Source organism: Halichoeres trimaculatus, unplaced genomic scaffold (assembly GCF_033239565.1).
Source record: "Halichoeres trimaculatus isolate MK-OKI-2021-1 unplaced genomic scaffold, fHalTri1.1 fHalTri1_scaffold_4, whole genome shotgun sequence".
Classification (NCBI taxonomy): Eukaryota; Metazoa; Chordata; class Actinopteri; order Labriformes; family Labridae; genus Halichoeres; species Halichoeres trimaculatus.
Window position 1 is genome coordinate 6,790,244 of NW_027437182.1, and position 19,884 is coordinate 6,810,127.

The 19,884-nt window shown below is 39.1% G+C and overlaps 1 protein-coding gene across 6 annotated transcripts in view; it reads left to right on the top strand.

Annotated features, from left to right (window-relative positions):
* The window catches only part of lrp8 (low density lipoprotein receptor-related protein 8, apolipoprotein e receptor), a 292,858-nt gene extending 283,024 nt beyond the window's left edge, over window positions 1–9,834 (top strand). For 2 of the 6 annotated variants that reach the window (XM_074667517.1, XM_074667518.1), the window contains exon 18: window positions 1,210–9,834. In XM_074667517.1, coding sequence (XP_074523618.1) covers window positions 1,210–1,511 — 302 coding nt within the window. In that variant the 3' untranslated portion in view covers window positions 1,512–9,834. The remainder of the gene's footprint in view (window positions 1–1,209) is intronic. The other 4 variants (XM_074667519.1, XM_074667520.1, XM_074667521.1 and 1 more) reach the window with 3 other exon arrangements.
* The last annotated feature ends 10,050 nt before the right edge of the window (window positions 9,835–19,884 follow it).

Below are 19,884 nucleotides of genomic sequence, written 5' to 3' on the forward strand. Positions count from 1 at the left end.
TGTTTGATAATAAAGCTTTTTTTTCTTCCAATTTAACATTTTTATTCCTCAGAATATTAACTTGCAATGCTGTGTTCATGTCCAGCATGGAAAATCACCGACTCTTCCACACCTTCATAGTCACAAGGATGCATCTAGGTACCTAAACATGGTACCTTTTGATTCTGCGTGAATCTGTACTTGGCACTTTTGACAGAATTCAGACAGTACCTATTAAATTACCTAATTTGGTACTCATCCCTAGCTCTTAGAGCCTTTTTCTTTAGGGAAGTATTTTTGTCACATTTCAAGTTAAAAATGTGTTCCTATACTTGATATGAGCCACATTCAACTGGTCAGCCCAGAAAAATGTCTGGCTTTAAGTTATTCAAAGACAAAAGTGAGGTCTGAATTGCTTGTAACAAGTAAAAAAAAAAATCTGCCAATGGAACAAAAGAAAAGTTTATCGTATTAAGACATTTTTCTAGTTTTGAGCAAATTTTCGAGACAACGACATTTTTCTGGACTGGCCAGTTGAATGTGACCCATATCAAGTAAAAAGAGACAATCTTTACCTAAAATAAGACAAAAACACTTGATAAGATTTCAGTTTTTTGCAGTGCAGAAGTCCTTTTCAGCTGAGAAAAACAGAACTCTCCTTCTGATAAACTTCATCAGCCAGAGTGTTGTCATACAGACTATGGGCTGTAACTCATTACTGTCTGATTCGACCAGGAAACTGAGAAACAGCTTTAAGAAAAAAACTATTTTGGTGCTGATAATCTCATTTTGGAGTGAGGATTACCATCAGGCATATATTTAGAAGTGACACTTTGTAAGATCACTTAGAAAGACCTTGCAGCCCTTCTAAGAAGGGACTTTAGAAATCACAAATATTTTATGAGGATTTATTTAAAGAATGAAATTTTGAATGTTAAAACCATCAGAAAGAAAAAAATTCCCCAGCCATCCGCCTTTTCAGGCAAAGTGTGTGGGTGTCCGCCATTTTTGTGCTCTCTGAAATTCCTCCACCAAAGTGTGCTGAAATAATTAACAAGATTTTAAATGATCCTGAAAAGTAAAGACAGGGAATAACAAGCCCTCAGTGAATAAAGGAGAGTGTGTGAAGTGTGTGTATGTGTGAGTGCTTAAAGCGCCGCTCTGTGTCCCCTGGGCTGTGTTAACGCTCCCGCCGTGTGTTGTTGTTGTGTGTGTGTTAAACACATGCAGTCCCTATCCTTGCCACAGTGGTCATCGGATTGCTCTGCACCGGCGGCTACCTGGTCTGGCGCAACTGGCGGCGCAAGAACACCAAGAGCATGAACTTCGACAACCCCGTGTACCGCAAAACCACAGAGGACGACGACGACGAGATCCACATCGGGCGGCACAGCGAGTCCATCGGGCACGTGTACCCAGCAGTGAGTGGCAGCCACAGTCAGCCGTTCATAGCGCTTCCTCTAGGTGGCGGCATCACAGACAGCAACTCTCACTGGTACTCGGGGGCGCCGATGCTGTCCAGCGGGAAGTGAGGGGAGAGGAAAGGAAGGAAGGAAACGTGATGAGGGAGTATGCGCAGGGGTTTGGATAAGCCTGTTTGTTGTACGTGTCGGCCTGGTGGAGAGAAAGATCAGGCTTAAACACGCACACGCCCACGTTCTCACACGTTTAGTTCCACAGAAAACACCAATCATAAACACACACACACATTATTCCACCACCATGCTCATAATCACACAACACACATCTTTATCCTCGTCGCCATCCCGCCATCTCATTTACTCATTTCCTCGTACATCCTGTTGGTTTCTCTGGTTGTTGAAGTGTTTGTTATTCTTCTTCTTCTTGTGAGGCCCTCTCCCACATTTCCCGACACACCTCCTTACACGGATACATATCATCTTTGTTTACAAAAAGCAGCTGAGGCGAAAGTTTTTGAAAATGGTTGCAAAATGTGACGAGGTAGCATTTTTTTTGAGCGGTATTCAGTGGGTGTTTTTTGGCGATAGCTCCTACCAGCAGAGATAAGGGTTCGTCAGACGTCAGAGGAGCAATGAGGCTGAAATAATTACTTCAGTCTCGACGGAGTAAATAATAAAAAAAAAGCACGTTTGAGATTGGTTAGAATACAAATAATCTGAGTGTTTTGGGACTAAGAGCCTCAGAAAGTAGGAGCATGACGTTAAGTTTGTATGATTTTTCTGTCAATTTAAGGTTTGAGTGTTAAAAAAGGAGCACAAATTAAACTTAAAGTCTCAAGAGCAGAAACCATAAACCCACCCTGTTGGTTTCCCTTTGATGCAGAAGCTTTTACTGGGAAACACTTACAGTTCACGAAGCCGCGTCTCCTCCAGACTCTGAGGCGACCAGCTGTGATCTGAACTCAAATTCACTTAAACCCAACGCCGAGCGTGTCAGCTCTGCGACTCATCCTGACATTTATTGAATATATTTGTTGTCTTAGGTATTGGAGTACGAGCAGGGAAGGACGGCCAAAAGGGATTATGAACGAGGCGGGTAGGATGTGAAGGGGGGGTCTGGTGCTTTGATCGGTTGGCATAGCAACACAGATTTCTTTGTGTTGCTCCAGAGAGGAAAAGAGGCAAAGAATTCTGGGTATCATTGGCATGGTGACAGGCTGGAGACGCACACTCTTACACACACACACTCACACTCACACATGAAACAGGTGCGCGACTGAGTCATATTAAGATTCAAGGTCGAATTGGCATCGGCGAAGGGCTACAGCAAGGGAGCGCCACTCCCTCAGTCTTGTCTTTAAGGTGTATTATCTACATCTGCTCTTTTATTGTCTTTGATTTTTTTAAACTCATGTCTTTCTCTGACCTCCTCTTTCCTTTCATCATGTTCTCCTCTTCCTCTTCTTCTTCTTTATTTCATGGCAATGTGGCAACTCAGACAGCCAGAGAAATCAGACTGGCGTTATGTGGGCCAGACATTTAAAGCCGTAGGCAAGCATCCTGCATTCCTCGCGTACGAGCAGCCAGGAAAGGGGGAATAAACAAGAAGGGGGTTGGAAAAAGGAAGGTCAGAGGAATGAATTTAGTCTGATTTCCGTCTTTGTTCTCCTTCTCTCCTTCTTTTTTTCCTCTTCCTCTTTCTCTGTCTCTCCTTCACCGGCCTTCTGTGGTAACAGTCTTTTTATCTGCTGTTTGCAGCGCGTGGCACTCAGTCTGGAGGATGATGGCTATCCCTGAGGGGGGGGATGTATCGTTCCTGCAACCCCCCCACAACACACCTCCCCTTCCTCCCAGTCCCATCCTGGCCCCTCCTCCTCCTCCTCCTCCTCCTCCTCTCACCACAGCACTACAATGAGGCCAGTACAACGCAGAGGAGAAAGAGAAGCCTCCCGTTTTTAAGGAGCAGGGATGACATGTAAACCTTCTGCCCGCTCTTCCTCTTCTACTTTTCTCAACTTTACTACCACGACTACTTCTCTTAGTGCTAGTTAGTAATAAGTTAGTTAGTAGTCCCTGCTTTGCTCCTCTCTGTCCTCTGCCTGTCGTCGTAGCTGTAGTGACATGTGAAATGCTGCTCGATGAATTTTATTTTGTACAAACTAACCTCATAATGATTGCACATTCTGAGTCAGGGATGTAACGGTACGATTCATAATAAGATGAAAAATGAGCTGTAATACCTTTTCTAAGCAGCAGAGGGCACTGTTTGCCTCTGAATATTATCTCTCCTACAATAAAATAAGCTGCAGGTTGAGACCAGAGGTTCTCAAACTTTTCTAGACCATGGCCCCTTTCTGGTTAGACATTTTTCAAGGACCCCCTCATTATCATAACAATGATAAGCATAATATTGATACTATGTAATAATGATTTATATAGTGTTTTACAACAATAGAGTTTGGCTACTCTTATACTTTCCAAGTAATTCACTTTGTAAACTTTGAAAAAGTCTTGACTCCAGTGTTGAAAAACACAGTAACACTTTAGAGGTCCGCAAATTTCACCACACTTAGGTAATAATTAGACAAAGTGTTTTCTTATTTCTTTGAAATTAGCACATAGCTTCTTTAATATAATGTCCGAATTTATTGTCGCAAGTCGCAATTAGTAGTTTACTGTTTTTTTTCCAGCTTTCTTTGAAATTGAATCCAATTTGCAAGGTAAGAAGGTGAAAATTAAATCACAACCCACCACAAAATGTTTTTAGAAACATCCCAATGTTTCTGCTATTTCCAGAGAAGCAGGTGATAGATAGCTGCTTAATTCTTGAAAAGAGAAGTTAGCTTCATTGTTACCTCTGATACTTACCTCAATTTTCCAATAAGCAGTTGATAGTTAGCTATTTGTTGTTTAATTCCACCAAGTTCTTTAGTACCCAGTTTGTTGATATGCATAACTGAGATCACATGCAAAATGATAAACCTTTATGATTAGGCCTATAATGTTGTACATGATACAACTGAAGGCTTCAGATGTGATATTCACCAGAGTGGGGTTATAAATTGGCCTCACCTGATTGTGATAGACACTGCGAGTAAAGGCGCACTGCAAAACAGAATCTGGCCAGAAGTGATGTGCTAGTTTTCACCAAATTCTCATGAAATTTCGGGGTAATTTCAAAGAAATCAGAGAAAAAACTTTGTCTTATTATTACCTAAGTGCAATGAAATTTGCGGACCTCTAAAGTGAAATTTTACCAAAAACACATTGAAGTGCCCTCTTGGGAGCAAAAAAGCACACTTACCTACCCTTTTCAGTGATTAGAATATGATAAACTGACCTCTCGAGTGACAAAAACGTACACTGTGTTTGCCTTTTTTCTTCTTTTTCCCCTTGCCCTTCAAAAAGTCTGTGCACACCACTGCACCAAAGTGTGTTTTGAGTTGTTTTTATCTATTATTGCAATAACAATAAAGTTATAGATATGTCTTGATCATATGAGATTTGATCTAATGACACATAAGTTGATTGGGTGAGAGTATTGGGGGGGAAAAATGAGATTGATGTGCTTTTTCAACAATATGTCACACTTAAACAAAAGTTTTTGAATGATTCCACAAACCCCCAAGCTATGGTTTGCAGACCCCTGGGGGTCCTTAGACCCCACTTTGAGAAGCACTGACTTAAACAGTGTAGACAGCCTACAAAACTACGTCTAGTGAATATTAATACCCTGCAAAAAATGAAATCTTATGAAGTTTTTTTCTCTTGTTTTTATTAAAAATGTATTTTAAGACTTGATATGAGCCATATTCACCTGATCAGTCCAGAAAAAATGTCTTGTTTCAAGTTATTTAAAGACAAAAATTAGGTCTAAATTGCTGGTAACAAATGAGAAAAATCTGAGAAATGTGCTTGTCAAGATTAGAATAATGTCTTAATACAAGTACATGTCTCTTATCCCACTGGATAAGTGATTGTTTTTACTTGTTACAAGCACCTCATTTTTGTTTTAAAATAACTTTAAAAAAAAACAAACACATTTTTCTGGACTGGTCAGGTGATGTGGCTCATATTAAGTCTATAAAGACATTTTTACTGAAAATAAGACAAAAACACTTGATAAGATTTCATTTTTTGCAGTGTAGCAACTCTATGTACGTCTCTACTTCAAAGATCCAGTTGGGGTACCTGTGGCATCCTTTTAAAATAAAAGCACATTTAGGACATGAAATAATCAAGGAATAAGACAGTGGAAAGGCAAAACTAAGACATCAAAAGTGACAGTTTTCATGGGGCAGCCCCTTCTGAAGTCTCAAAATAGCTGAGTTACCTACACTGATGAAAAAAAATCCAGCTTCATGAGTCGTAGCGTGAGTCACGTGTATCGTTACATCCCTGGTGTAAATAGAAGGCTGTGTAGCTGCTGTACGGGTGGAAAAGAGCTGGGAATCATCATCTTTAATCCCTTATATTGTGACATTTTATTTATTTGTGTGTGTTTACAGTGAAAAAAAACACAAGTCCCTCAGAGTTCACGGTACAAAAAACGATTTGTTCCCAAGGATAAACAGAGACAGGAGAGGACTTTCTGTGTCTTCCTCGTCCCCTTTACATTCTGAGTTGACACGACACATACTTTAAAAAACAGGAAGGGGGGGGTTATCCTTTTTCACACCCTTGCCTCTCATATGCTCCTTTGACATATTGTATGTAGGCAGGCAGCACTAAATATAGCCAAGGGGAAAGCAGACAGGGAGGAATGATGGGGTTGGCAGCGTGTTTGGAGGTGATTTTGGGGTGAAAAAGTGATGCAGGATGTGTGTGTGTTTTTTATTTTGAAGGGAATGGGAGGATTTGTGCCACCAGAGGGTAGTGCCTCAAGGCAAAAATCAGCAGTGCAGAAAAGGCAAAGGATTATGGGTAATCCTCTCTCCTGGTATCAGAGGTATGCCTACAGTTGATAATGAACTTAGGGTTGTTTGTTTTTGTGGGGTAGGTGTCAGACTCGCACATTTGTTCCTGGCTTTTTTTTGTGTGTGTGTGTGTTTACTGTCATGAATATTTAGGAGGTGGAGCTCCGAATGTCACAAAACATCCCTCAGTTTGTGTTTCTGGGGATGAAATAGTCGTGAGTTTGGTGACTTTCAAGTGCCGTCAAACATAGATGTTAGTGTCTGTGACTTTAGCGTCCTATAAACATTGATTCCTGTAGCCTCGCAGCACTGCTTGAGTGTTTCTTCCTCTAAAACCTCCTCCTCCTCCTCCTTTTGTCGTCCCTTTTCAACAGTGTTTCCTGGAGGAGATGATGTGTAAAAATGAATGAGTTCCTGCTGTCGCTGAGTTTGCAGCGCTGTTGTTACAGGCTATATTTGAGCAGATGCGTGAGGATGAGCTGAGGCTGACTTGAGCTGAGCACTGATTTGATTTGAAGGCTGGATAGAGAGGAAACGTGTAAACTGGCATAAAGAGCTGATCTACCCTCAGCTTGTTACAAACAAGCCTGCAGCCCACTGAATCAGACAGAACTCATGCCCACTGGCTACAGCAATAACTGCTCAAAATGTGTTGTTGTGCTGATTTACTGGAAGCAGAAAGAACAAGTGAATATTTCTGCTTTTACAAGAGTTTTTTTGGAGAAATAGTTCTTCCTTGGTCTCATAAAGTCAGGTTTTGCTCTCATGCAGCGTGGAGAATTTCTCTAATTCTTCGAGCCTTATGTGCAACACCGGTCTTCCATTTTTACAACAACAAAGTTGCATTTCCGCCTCGCTGGACTCAGAAGTGTTTGTTTTTTTTCTAACTCTGGAATATGCACAGATATAAAGTACAGGATGCCAACAGTACAGTCTTCCAACGCAAGCTCAGCATACGTCTTCATCTCATTATACAGACAGTTTGTGCATAAAAACAAACAAGTTGATTAATGGTGGTGATTATTCATAGTTCTCTCTGTCTCGTGGAAAGGTTTGCTCAGCGTGGAAGCTCGGTTTTCCCACAGGGGATGAGGAAAGACAAAGAGAAAGGTAGGCAGGAAGTGACTGCCAGGATTTAGGCTGTACCTTGGGCGAGCAGGTTTGTGTTTGGAAGATGAATGGTGGGTCATTTATTTTGAGTTCTGCTGATGTTGTATTGCAGTGCTCTGACTCCAGCCCTCCTCCTCCTCCTCCTCTGAGTTTATGATGCACAGTGGGAGTTTGTATGTCTTATATTTGACAACTGGCATCCCAGACAGGTGTTATAAATTCCTCTCCTCTTTTTCCTTTCATCTTAACCTGCTATAAATGAGGGAAAGTAAAACTGTGACTCAGCACAGCGTGATCCTGGACAGGTACGGTAGTTTTTGCAGTCTATTTTTTGGCAAATTTTGGCGACTGATATGCATGAAACAGTACAAAACTAGAAAAGCACTCAGAGAGCGCAGACCTCTGCCAAGCATATTGTGATTGTTACCAACCCTTTAGTCCTACTTTAATGTTATACTCCCTTTCAGCAGATTTGTTACCTGACCAGTCTATATTTCATATTCTGGATATTAGTATCCAGAATATTGCCAGAATCTGGTTCCTACTTTTACATCTGTCAAAATCATGGTGACTTTGTCTTGTTTTGTTTTGCAAAGCAATCCGACCATCTATCGTGGAGTTATATACACATATGGTGAAAAAAACGGCCCTATCTCACAATGATAAAGAATCCTTTAAAAACATCCTGGATCCAGACGGTGATCCGGATCACCTCCAAAATTTAATCACTTCTTTTTTATCTCATTTTGAACATTCCCTGAAAGTTTCATCAAGATCCGTTTGTTAGTTTTTGAGTTATGTTGTTCACAGACACAGACAAACTCTCCCAAAAACAGAACCTCCTCAGCTGAGATAATGACACAGCCACAACTTGGCATCAGCTGTTAATATCATCTTGGTGGTTTACATCTGTTTGAATCAGCGTGAGTTTTATTTTTTATTCTTTCAATAAAAAGTTACATCAAAGGATGATGCAAGGTGCTGAAAAAAGACGCCACGGGTCAGATATGTCTGTGAACTTTAGATTAAAGAAATCCCAAACACAGAGCCCGTCCTCTGCTCCGCGGAGTTCCCTTCATGTCCACGTTTTCTGCAGGTCTAATGGAGTTCCATGCTGAGAGGCTGGGAATAAATTGCTTATTTATTGAGGTGGCTGAGCGTAGCATTGTAGAAAAGTTATTATTTCTACAGCGTGAAGACGGATTGGCCAGTCATCCTTGGGGCCACCTTGAAATCAGTCGACTCCACAGAAGGTCGTTGGGAAAACTCCCCGGAGTTCCTCAGCTATTCATTAAACAGGAGTGAAAACTCAGACATACTTAATGCATGTTTCAGGTATCAGGTGGAAGCTAATGCATGCTTTAATAACAGTATAGTTGTAGTTTTACTCTGCAGACATTAATTTGCTGTAATTTAGATGAAGCTGACCACTTTGATGCTGCAGAGGAAAAAGAAAAAAATAACTCACTGAGTGTTTACACCTGTACTAGTTATTTTAATACTTGAAGTCTTTCAGTGTTAACCCAGTGATTGCTGCATTGTTGCATGTGCAATATCTTGCACAAATTTATTTAACACTCAAGTAGAAGTTTAGTGTTTAAATGCAGAACATGAGCTCATTGTGCCAGTCATAAACTCCAAGTGAATAGAGTTTCTAAGATTTGCCGTCAGTTCCAGGGGCAGTTTTCAAAATCTAACTTAGATATCATCACTCTATTAAGATAATGGCCTAAGTCATTTTTTTGACAAAAACACTCTAGTCTGCATTCAAAACTGGAGAGTCCTGTCTTCATATCCTATAGGACAATAGCCTATGTCAAGAGGGTGACCTAGGCCTTTCTATTTCTAGCCTAAGTCCAAATTTTTGATTATTTAGGATAAAATGTGTGACTTGGGCAATTTAACAAGCTTTCATGCTGTCCACTGCTTCAAAAAGAAATAGAAACTTAAGTGCAGAAGAAGCTGTAAACATCATTCTTGAATCAGTTTCTACTGGTGAGTGATAAGGTTCACTATCATAAAAGCTAGGGTATAATGTTGTGTAGTAATTTAGTCTAAATTTCACAAGTTACAGTTTAACTACAAATTTAGCTACTTCTAGCTAGCTACCTATTCATGGCCTGAAAGATGTATGAGTATGCTTACTCAGCGTTTGACTGACCTGATGTTTGTTCAGTTAAGGTTGGAGTTATTTACATTTTGAGTTAGCTTTCTGGAATTAAAGGACAGTTAATGGTCAGGTTTCAAAAAGTTGTCAAAACTGGATGGTGGAAAAAGGTGAAGTTCAAGAAATCCCAGCAAAGAAGACCTGGAGAAGCCTCCTGACCAATGTGATTTACCTGACACTTGTTTCATTTAACTCAGGATGATTTCTGTTTTGAGTTTGCTCCATGGAATGAAAGGGCAGTTTAAGAAGTTACTTAAGTCACTTTATTCTTTAATGTTACATGATTGACAAACAATGTTCTCTGCATGTTTACAGTCATCCTCTGTGAAGGCCTTTTTGATTGAAATGATCAATAAATATATGAACTGGATTTGGTCACTTAGGCCATTGTTTTAATAGGATGATGATATTCTTAATACTGCATCATTTAGGCCCCGTTTACAACGTTTCATCTGAAAACCCTAAAACACAGATTTAGCAGATTGAGACTGTTGTTCAGTTGTTTGCGCTTGCGCAAAGCGGAGTGTGACGTCAGCTTTGCCACTGAAAACGCCGGCTTGCTGTTTACACATTATCGGTGTTGGCAGCATTTCAGAAAAAATCCACTCTGGAGGCCGTTTTCAAATGTTTGCATTTTAGGTCGACTGAAACGCTGTTTCACTGTAAATGCGAGGCTTAAACACAGCAAAACTTTTGCGTTTCACCCTAAAACCATTGTTGTGTAAACACACCCTTAAATGGGATGCTACCAGTACTGACACCCAGCAGGTCAGGAAGCAGGCCTATACATAACTTTTTCTGTAGTACTCTGGCAATAGCGTCACCAAACAATCCCTCATCCTAAAAAAAGCTTCTGGTATTATAACACATAGATGACAGGGTTGTATCTGGTTTGTTTTATAGGTTAATGCTGCATCATTAGCTCATTAATCCGAACAGCTTTGATACTCATAATTTAATGTAATTATTGTCTGCTGTAGTTATCCTCTTCCTGATTTGTGCTCCTTGTTTTTAACACTCCTGTCACTCAACTTTCTCTTCCTCTCTGCACTCAAATCTGACCCGTGCTGCTTTAACCAGTAAACACTGACTCCTCTAACTTCACTTAGTACATCCACCGCTTCACCTCTTCAAAAAGTCTGTCTGTAGTCGTAGTACTACTGAATTGTAGCTTAAACAGCGACGGCTCTGTCTCATATTCTTGCCTTTTCATCCTCATCTTCATCATCACCATCTTTTCTTTGGCAAGGGCTAGCAGTTTGTGGGCAGACAGATGTACAAACACTGGAAGAATGCAGGACATAAACACTGGAGGACTTGTTTTTTTGGAGTCCCAAAAATGAACCCCGAGTGCTCCCGATTGTGAGCTAGCGAACAGGAGAAGCAGCCCCCCCAACTGAGACCACCATCAACCCTGACCCGGCTGCAGTTTTTGACTGTGGAAGAAGCCCTCATTGACTCGACCTGCCTGGACATTAACACTTGTTGACCATGTGACTTTCCTTCAGAAACTGCTTCCTCTTATTATCATGTGTTTTTTGGGCTGTTAGTCTGTGAGTTGTTGTTGTTTCCCTTTCTCTTTCTCTCACCAGACTGTTCTCGGTTTCATATTTGATCTTCTTGATGTTTGATTACTTGAAGGGCAGTGTTCAGTCGCCTACATTTTTCTACCAGTCATTGTAAAATGAAGGGTTGAGGAGGGGGGTGGGGGTAAGACAGCTGAGGGGACATTGTGAAATCTGTGAGTGGAATTCTTTGTATGGTTTGGGATGATGACACACACAGGCAATATTCGATGAGTAACATCATAGTCATGGATTCTGACATTTTGCTAAAGCAGTGATTGAAGTCGGAGGGAATCAAGGCAAATGTTCGAACTCTTGGCTCCTGTTTTTCGCAGACCTTTCCGTCTGCGATGTGTCGTCGCCAGCAAGGAGATCTCCAAACCCATTCAGGCCTCTGTCCATTCCACAGCCATACGACAGGCATTTTTTTACGCTGTTTGTTGCACAAAACTTTTCAAGAAGCCTTCTGCACTGTGTAAAGAGATACCGTTCTTAGGAGGGGGGATTAAACGGGGAGGGGGGGTCCAATGGTACAGTCCAATGGTTTTGAATCGTGACTTGTAAATACCTTTTCATACAGCAAAAACTTTTTGATAATGTTTTAAATGTATCTGTAAAAAAATATGTACATAAACCTCTGGGGTAAAAAGGAGTGTAGACTATATATGAATTTATTTGTACACAAGAGCACTGGATTTATTTACTACTTGATTGTAACTAAAATTAATAATCTGCCAAAGTGTTTTTATTTTACTTTCCTGTCTGTTCCGTTTGTTTTTTTTGTTTTTGTTTTGTTTTTTTGCTTTTTAACAGCCTTGCAGATTTTTAGTGTTCATACTGTATTTAATTCTGTTCAATAGATTTTGTTGTCGTGTGTTTTTTAAAAAGAGGGGTTATCATTTTAATTTATTGGTGCCTTGTTTTGTGCTCCTGTAAACTTTTACTCTTTCTGTTTTTTTCTGTGTTACGTGTCCGTGGGAGGGAGAGCAGGGGGGAACGGGGGGTGTTAACCGGCGGGTTGGTTTGTGACCGGGAGGTGGGAGGGATTAAAACTTAGCAACTTCTGTACTTACATGGATTATCTGTATACTGTATGCCAAAATGGTCTCACTCACGTTTCTATGAAATCAACCTGTTGATAAATATCTCTATATATTGATATATTAAATTTATAAAAACTGTCCAACCTTCGTCTCTCTGTGTCACACGTGGTGCTGTCTTTTCAAGCCTTTTGTTTTTTCATCAAAGAAATACACAAATGCATTACAATTCATCTCCTACACTTTTCACAAAGTTTTGTTTTGAATGCCCCAATGTTCAAAATGGTGAGATGTTTGATTCTGTGCATTTCAGGGGGTTTCTACCTTTGACTTTACACAATGTTATGCCCAGATCATTGGAGAGCATATTTTAGAAGGGTGGCTGACACAATGACAGCTTTAATTCAAGAAATTAATTTATTGACAAAATCAGCAAAGCATAAACTAGTGGTTGAATCAGGATCACACTGCAAAAAAAAAAAAACTGAAATCTTCTCAAGTGTTTTTGTCTCATTTTCAGTAAAAAAAATGTCTTCTTAGTCTTAATATGAGCACCATTCAACTGACTAGTCCAGAAAAATGTCTTGTTTCCAGTTATTTAAAGACTAAAACAAGGTCTGAATTTCTTGTGACAAGAAAAAAAAAAAAAAACTGCCAATAGAACAAGAGAAAAGTTACTCGAATTGGGACATTATTCTACTTTCAAGCAAATTTTAGAGCATATTTTCTTGTTTCATCATGCTCATATCAAGGTCAAATAAGATAGTTTTTACTTAAAATAAGACAAAAACACATGATAAGATTTCTCTTTTTTTTTGCAGTGCAGTAATGTGGTGAGGGTGTGCTGTGAAAGGCTACGTGTAAAGGAAACCAAGGCTAAACTCAGCACAACCAAACCAAAACCAAGGCTGGTGTCTGGCAGACAAATCTGTCGGTGAGTGCGGTTTGAAGCATGCCAAACCATTTTTTGGAAGTGTTTTCAGACATAAAATCTGTGCCGTCCAATCAGGACAAAGCCTTGTCATTCAGCTGTGATGTTTGAGACCAAAAACTCTGTTCCCCAGGGTCAACACAAAACCACAAAACTGGAGTTTTCCAAAATATCAAAAACATAATTTTCAGTGAAGTAAAAGTGCTGTTTTGTGTGGACGACAGACCTAAACATATAAAAATATATGTGGTTTCCCAAATATCCGTCCATGTGTGGACATTTAGTTAGATTTGATCTTTATTTTATTGCATGTTGTTATATGAAAAAATACATACATGCAATTAAAAAATATCTGAAATAAATGAAAAGGAGCAAAAAGAAGAGGAAGAAAAAGAGTTTCTTTTTCATTAGTTATATGAAGTTAAAAACGAGGCTTTACGTCACATTTAACGATGGTTGACAGCTGCCGTTCTCGTGTATTTTTTTCTGGGATTGTAAAATAAGGTGGGAGGTAGAGTCAAGGAGTGATTGGACTCTTGAAAAAAAAAAAAAATTATTATTTTTGTCACCCTGCTCCGCTCAGATTCTCCCAGAATCCCTCACAGTCTTTTCTGTGCAGACTCTGGCTGCCCAACTGCTTCAATGGCTGCGCCTGTGACGGGGGTACTTTGGCTTCAAAACTGTACAATGGTAAATGGCGGAGCCTCGCTGTCCACTCTATGTACAGTCTATGATTGCTCAAGGTCAGGATGAAGGGTGAAGACACAAATCCCTAAGACCAAGACATAGAGATAAAGTGTTGGAACAAAGAAACAAGACAAATCTTCCAAAGACGGATGCAATCATGAGGACAACACAACAAAAAGAAGCAACACATGACACGTTTTGGAACGTCAAGGAGGAAAGATGGGGGGATGCAGTTGTCAAAGTTGCTCAAAAATTAGATGACGACTGAAAAAAACAGCCAAGAAAAACAGTGTTGAAGGGTGTGATGTCTGAAGATGTCAAAGGTTTGACGATCAGGAGAAATCTCATCTTTTCATCCCTTAAACTGCAGTTTTTTTAAAATTATTGCTAATCCATTTTATCTGTTTATTTATGTAGAAATAAGATTTGGTCATCTCACAGCCAGAATCAGGCCTAACTTCATTTACATCCAGAGTATCTTTATGCTTTTTGAACATAATATTGGGAAATACTGGAGAACTAAAGTAAACAAGTTGCTGCTCTGTTGCGTGGCTAAGTTCCCAAACCAGCCCCCACTAAGTGTTTATGGTCTTGTCTGTTTTTTTTTAGGGAATTTTAACTTTTTTTCCAGCAGGATTTGCAATCTGGAGAGCATACAACACCATCTATCTTAACACCCTTGAAAAGTGGAAAAAAAACATCATGCATCATGGTACCATACAACTTCTACTGGTGAGTGTTATCAGTGGGAAACAGAGCGAGTGGAATAATTGGAGTTTAAACACTGAACACTGCTGCATAATCATTAGCTGATGAAACCAGGTTAATACTTCAACTATTTTCAGGGAGTTTACTCAGAACGTGTGTTTATATCTTTTTAAATTTCATGCTTTCATTAAGTGAATGAACGCTTCTTGATAGCATGTTTACCAGGCAGGAATTAAGGGTCAAACAGGTCGGGAAAGGAGAATTTGTTGGTGATTTTGGTGCGCCAGTATCTCAATTTAAACTCATCATTTCAGCAAGGAAGCCAAATTAATCTGAACAAGCACATTTGTATTTTGCTTGATACATGCAAAACCTATTCACAGACTTTTGATTGATACATTTTAATGAAGTAATTGGAGGTTGATGATGGTGTTGACTGCTCCAGCAGATAACAGAGACCCAAAAGTCAGTCATGTCACAGGGATGACGGATAAAAATGTCAACAGCACCCTCCTGGTTTGTAGCTTTTGTGTCACCAGTGAAGAAAAATAAGAGGAACTGAGACCACAGAGTGAGGGTAAAACAGGCTGACAGTGTAAGAAAAGAAAAAAGTATCAGAAGACAGGAGATGTCTTTTGTCCCTGGAGGGTTGAAAGGAGTGACAGCTCACTGGGGTTTTGATGGATGAGCTGAGCTGGAGAGCTGGCAGAGGATGTGGGCGCTCTCTGGCCTGACCATTGTTCCAGGGTGGCTGCTGCTCTTCATTGAAGATTCAACCCTGCCACAACCTCAAGTTGTCATCACTGCGAGCATCACAGAAGTAAGGGGTGCTGGATGGTTTTTATTGAAGATTTGTGATAGGTGGCAGATTTGTGGTGGATCAGAGGGTGATGGTGTTTTGAGGGGTCAGTATTGTAGGTATGAAAAGATGATCTCTAGAACTGAACTCCAAAACAAACAAATCCATGAAAGCCTGATCCCTCCTCCATTTAAAAAAAAGAAAAAAAAATCAGAAAAGAAAAAAAAAGTAAAAACCGGAAAATAAAAAAGCGAAAAAAAACACAAAAGGAAAAACGTAGAAAAATAACAAAATCAGAAGGTAAAACAAAAACCTATAAAAGTAAAAAAAATCTGAAAAGTAAAAAAAACAAGTACAAAAAAAACGAGAAAGTAAAAAAAAAACAACAGAAGAGAAATGAATGAAAAAATACAGAAAAATTTAGAAAAGTAAAAAAAATAGAAAAGAAAAAGAAAACTACAAAAGTTAAAAGAGAAAAAGAGAAAAGAAATAAGAAAAAGAAAAGTAACAAAATCAGAGAGTGAAAAAAACTAGAATAGTACAAAAGAAAAAAATTAGAACTGTAAATAAAAAACAACAGAAAAGTTAAAAAAAGGAAAGTAAAATCAAAGGAAAAAATTATTTAAAAAAATCAGAAAAGTTAAAACAAAAGCTAGAGAATAAAAAAAAAGTAATAAAAGTAAAAAAAAAGTCATAAAAGTAAAAAAAAAAATCAGAAAAAAAGCAAAAAAATAGAAAAGTGAAAAAATATTAGAAAATTATAAGAAAACTGGAAAGTAAAGAAGAAAAATAATCAAAAGATTTAAAACAAACTGGAAAGTAAAAAAGAAAAAAAATCAGAAAAGTAAAAAAAAACAGAAAAGTAAAAAAGAAAGAAATCAGACAAGTAAAAAAACCGAGAAAAGTTAAAAAAAAAAAAAAGAAAGAAAAAAAGAAAACTAACAGAAGAGTATTAAGAACTAGAAGAAAACTATCAACATCATGCTAGAAGAGACAGCCACACTCCAATTTTAATGCTCTCACTAATGGAAGGAGGTTATGGCTTCAAACCTCACCATACATTGCCTTGCTGATTCTTCACTTAACACGGATCAGTCGTCCTGTCCCCTTCGCAGAAAAACAACTCCAATGCATGAGGTTTTCACCCCCCGGCTTCACAGCAGGTATAGTGTTCTTCAGATGCAACTCAGCATTCTTCTTACTCAAACATGACAAGTTGAGTTTTTACCAAAAAGTTCTATTTTGGTTTTATCTAACCACATGATATTCTTTGGATCCTCTTCTGGATCATCCATATGTTCTCTGACAAACTTCAGTTGGGCCTGGACATGGACTGACTCAAACAGGGGGACACGCCTTGGTGCAGTGTATTACTTTGGTCCCAGCTCTCTGCAGGTCATTCATCAGGCCTCCTTTGTGTAGTTCTGGGATTTTTGCTCAAAGTTCTCCTGATCATTTTGAGCCCACAGGGAACTAAAAAAAATTACAGACCTCTATTATCTTTCTAAACAGGAGAACTTGCAAAATCAGGGGCTGACTATACTTTTTTGCTCCACTGTATGCTCTGTGACTGAGAAGACCTGTGTTGGTATTTCTTACTTTTGCTGCTTGTAACAATGTTATTTTTAAGTTTTTGACCCCTTAAACTTACCATAGGGCACAAATTTAGCATGTGAAGGTAATTACCATCCCTTTTCCTCTCTCAGTCTAAAAAAAGAGAGGAAAACTCTCACATACCCACACGCTCACGGTCTCCCTCCCCCTGTGCTAAATGGAGCTCATGTCGGACTCCATTAGTTAACATTCAGAGTTAGTGGGGCATCCAGGTGGCTGAGTGCAGAAAATCTCCTCTCTCCACCTGTCACTTAAAAATGAACAGAATATTTTTGGAGCCTGGTTTGACAACTGCACTAAAGAAAATCATTTTGGAATAAAACAGGGATGACCTCGATGTGCTCACCTCCTCCACCTACGGAGACAGATCTGTGAAAATGAGGCATAATTTGAGGTGCACTTTTCAGTTGGATCCAGAAAGGGTCAAATGAATGTGTATTGGGGTTAAACTCTGTTATAGGAATCTAATTAATGCTGATGATGCCTGGAATGTGCTCAGTATATTAAAACCAGGGCTGTTAGTTATGTTAATGACTTTGAATGAGACTAATTATGATCGACATTCTTTCTTGTGTAGACAGAGCAGGTCTGGTATGAATAATTATTCGCTTTATTTTGTGACATATTTAGATTGAAGGGCTGCATGTAATGTATTTTCATAGATTTTCATGGCCAAAAAAAATTATAAAAACTTTTCTATGCTCATTTTCTTATGTATTGAAGGCATTGGTTCCTGAGAGAGTTTGGTCCATATTGACATGATAGCATCACACAGTTGCTGCAGATTTGTCGGTCGAACATCCATGATGAGAATCTCCCGTTCCACCACATCCCAAAGGTGCTCTATTGGATTGAGATCTGGGGACTGTGGAGGACATTTGAGTACAGGGAACTCATTGTCATGTTGAAGAAACCAGTCTGAGATGATTCCAGCTTTATGACATGGAGCGTTATCCTGCTGGAAGTAGCCATCAGAAGATGGGTACACTGTGCTCATAAAGGGATGGACATGGTCAGCAACAATACTCAGGTAGGCTGTGGACTTTAAACCATGCTCAGTTGGTACTAAGGGGCCCAAAGTGAGCCAAGGAAATATCCCCCACACCATTACACCAGCAGCACTAGCAGCAAGAAGTGTTGATGTTGTTTCCTTTTTCATGTTGTTTCTCTCTGAACCTACCACCTGAATGTTTCAGCTGATAAAGTGACTCATCACATCATGCAACATTTTTTTCACAGCAAAAAAAAACGAAATCTTACAAGAATATTTTGCCTTATTTTAAGTAAAACTTGTCTTATTACACTTGACATGAGCCACATTTAACTGATAAGTCCAGAAGTATTTCTTGTTTCAAGTTATTTAAAGACAAAATTAGGTCTGAATTGCTTGTTACAAGTAAAAAAAATCTTTCAATGGGACAAGAAAAAATTTGCTCTAAATTTGCTTGAAACAAGAATAATGTCTCTATAAAAGTAACCTTTCTCTGGTTCCATTGGCAGATTTTTTTAAACTTGTTTCAAGCAATGCAAACATCATTTTGTCTTTAAATAATTTGACACAAGACATTTTTCTGGACTAGACAGGTGAGTATGGCTCATATAAAGTCTAAAAAGGCACTTTCTGGTGAAAACAAGACAGAAACACTTGATAAGATTTCGTCTTTTGCAGTGTTTAATCTTTTACTGTCCAGTTTTGGTTAGCCCATGTGAATTGTAGCTTTAGTTTTCTGTTATTAACTGACAGGAGGGTTACCTGGTGTGGTCTTCTGCTGTAGCCCATTGGAGACAGTCTTCTGCAAAGTTTGGTTGTAACAAGTAGATATGTGAGTTGATGTCATTACCTTCTATATCCCCAGTCAATCAGTTTGTTAGATACTCAGACCAACAACAATGCCACATTCAAAGTCCCTTGAACCACATTTGTTCTCCATTCTGATGCTCAGTTATGACTTCAGCAGCTCTTCCTCTCTGGGGCTATGTCCACACGTAGCCGGGTATTTCAAAAATGAATATCCCCCCCTCGTTCGTTTTTAAAAATATTTCCGTCTGCATGCAGTGGGTAAATCCACTAGTGAGAGCAGCTCCAGGCATGCCAGACCCTTAATGGGCAGTTTTTTCCAGACGTAAAACCCGTGTCAGCCAACCAGAATGAGCCCCCATCATTCAGCGTTGACGTTTAACAACTGAAAACTCTGTTTACTGGCGTCTACACAAAACCGTGAAACCGGAGTTTTCCAAAATCTTCACTTTGGCCGGAGTTTTTAGAAAACATCGTTTTTGGTGACGTAAAACTGCGGTTTCGTGTGGACGACAGGCATAAACACATAAAAATCTATACGTTTTCCTAAATACCCGGCTACGTGTAGACATGGCCTGTGTCTTCATGCCTAAAGCATAGAGTTGCTGCCTGACTCATTGGATATTTGTGTTAACGAGCAGTTGATCAGGTGAAAATGAAAAAGAAGCTTGTAAGTGCATACACTGCAAAAGACTGCAACTGTATCAAGTGATTTTGTCTTATTTTCAGTAGAAAATTTCTTTTTAGACTTAATATGTAAAAAGTTACTTGAATAAGGAAGTTATTTTAGTTAAAAAAAATATTGTGCAACTTTTACTTGTTACAAGCAATTTAGACCTCATTTTTGTCTTTAGATAACTTCAGATAAGATGTTTCTCTGGACTAGCCAGATAAATGTGGCTCAAATCAAGTTTAACAACACTATATTTTCTTAAAATAAGAAAAAAAAAACACTTGATAAGATGTCAGTTTTATGCAGTATATACATGCTATGGTAGAGTTATACTCTGCTGCCCCTGCTGGCTAAAGGCCCAAACTGCACTAGACTGAACCTGGTGACTAATCTGCTCTGCTGATATATCCAAGATAAATTCACTTGTTTTTTTTGTTTGTTTGTTTGTTTGTTTGTTTGTTTGTTTTTTGTTTTTG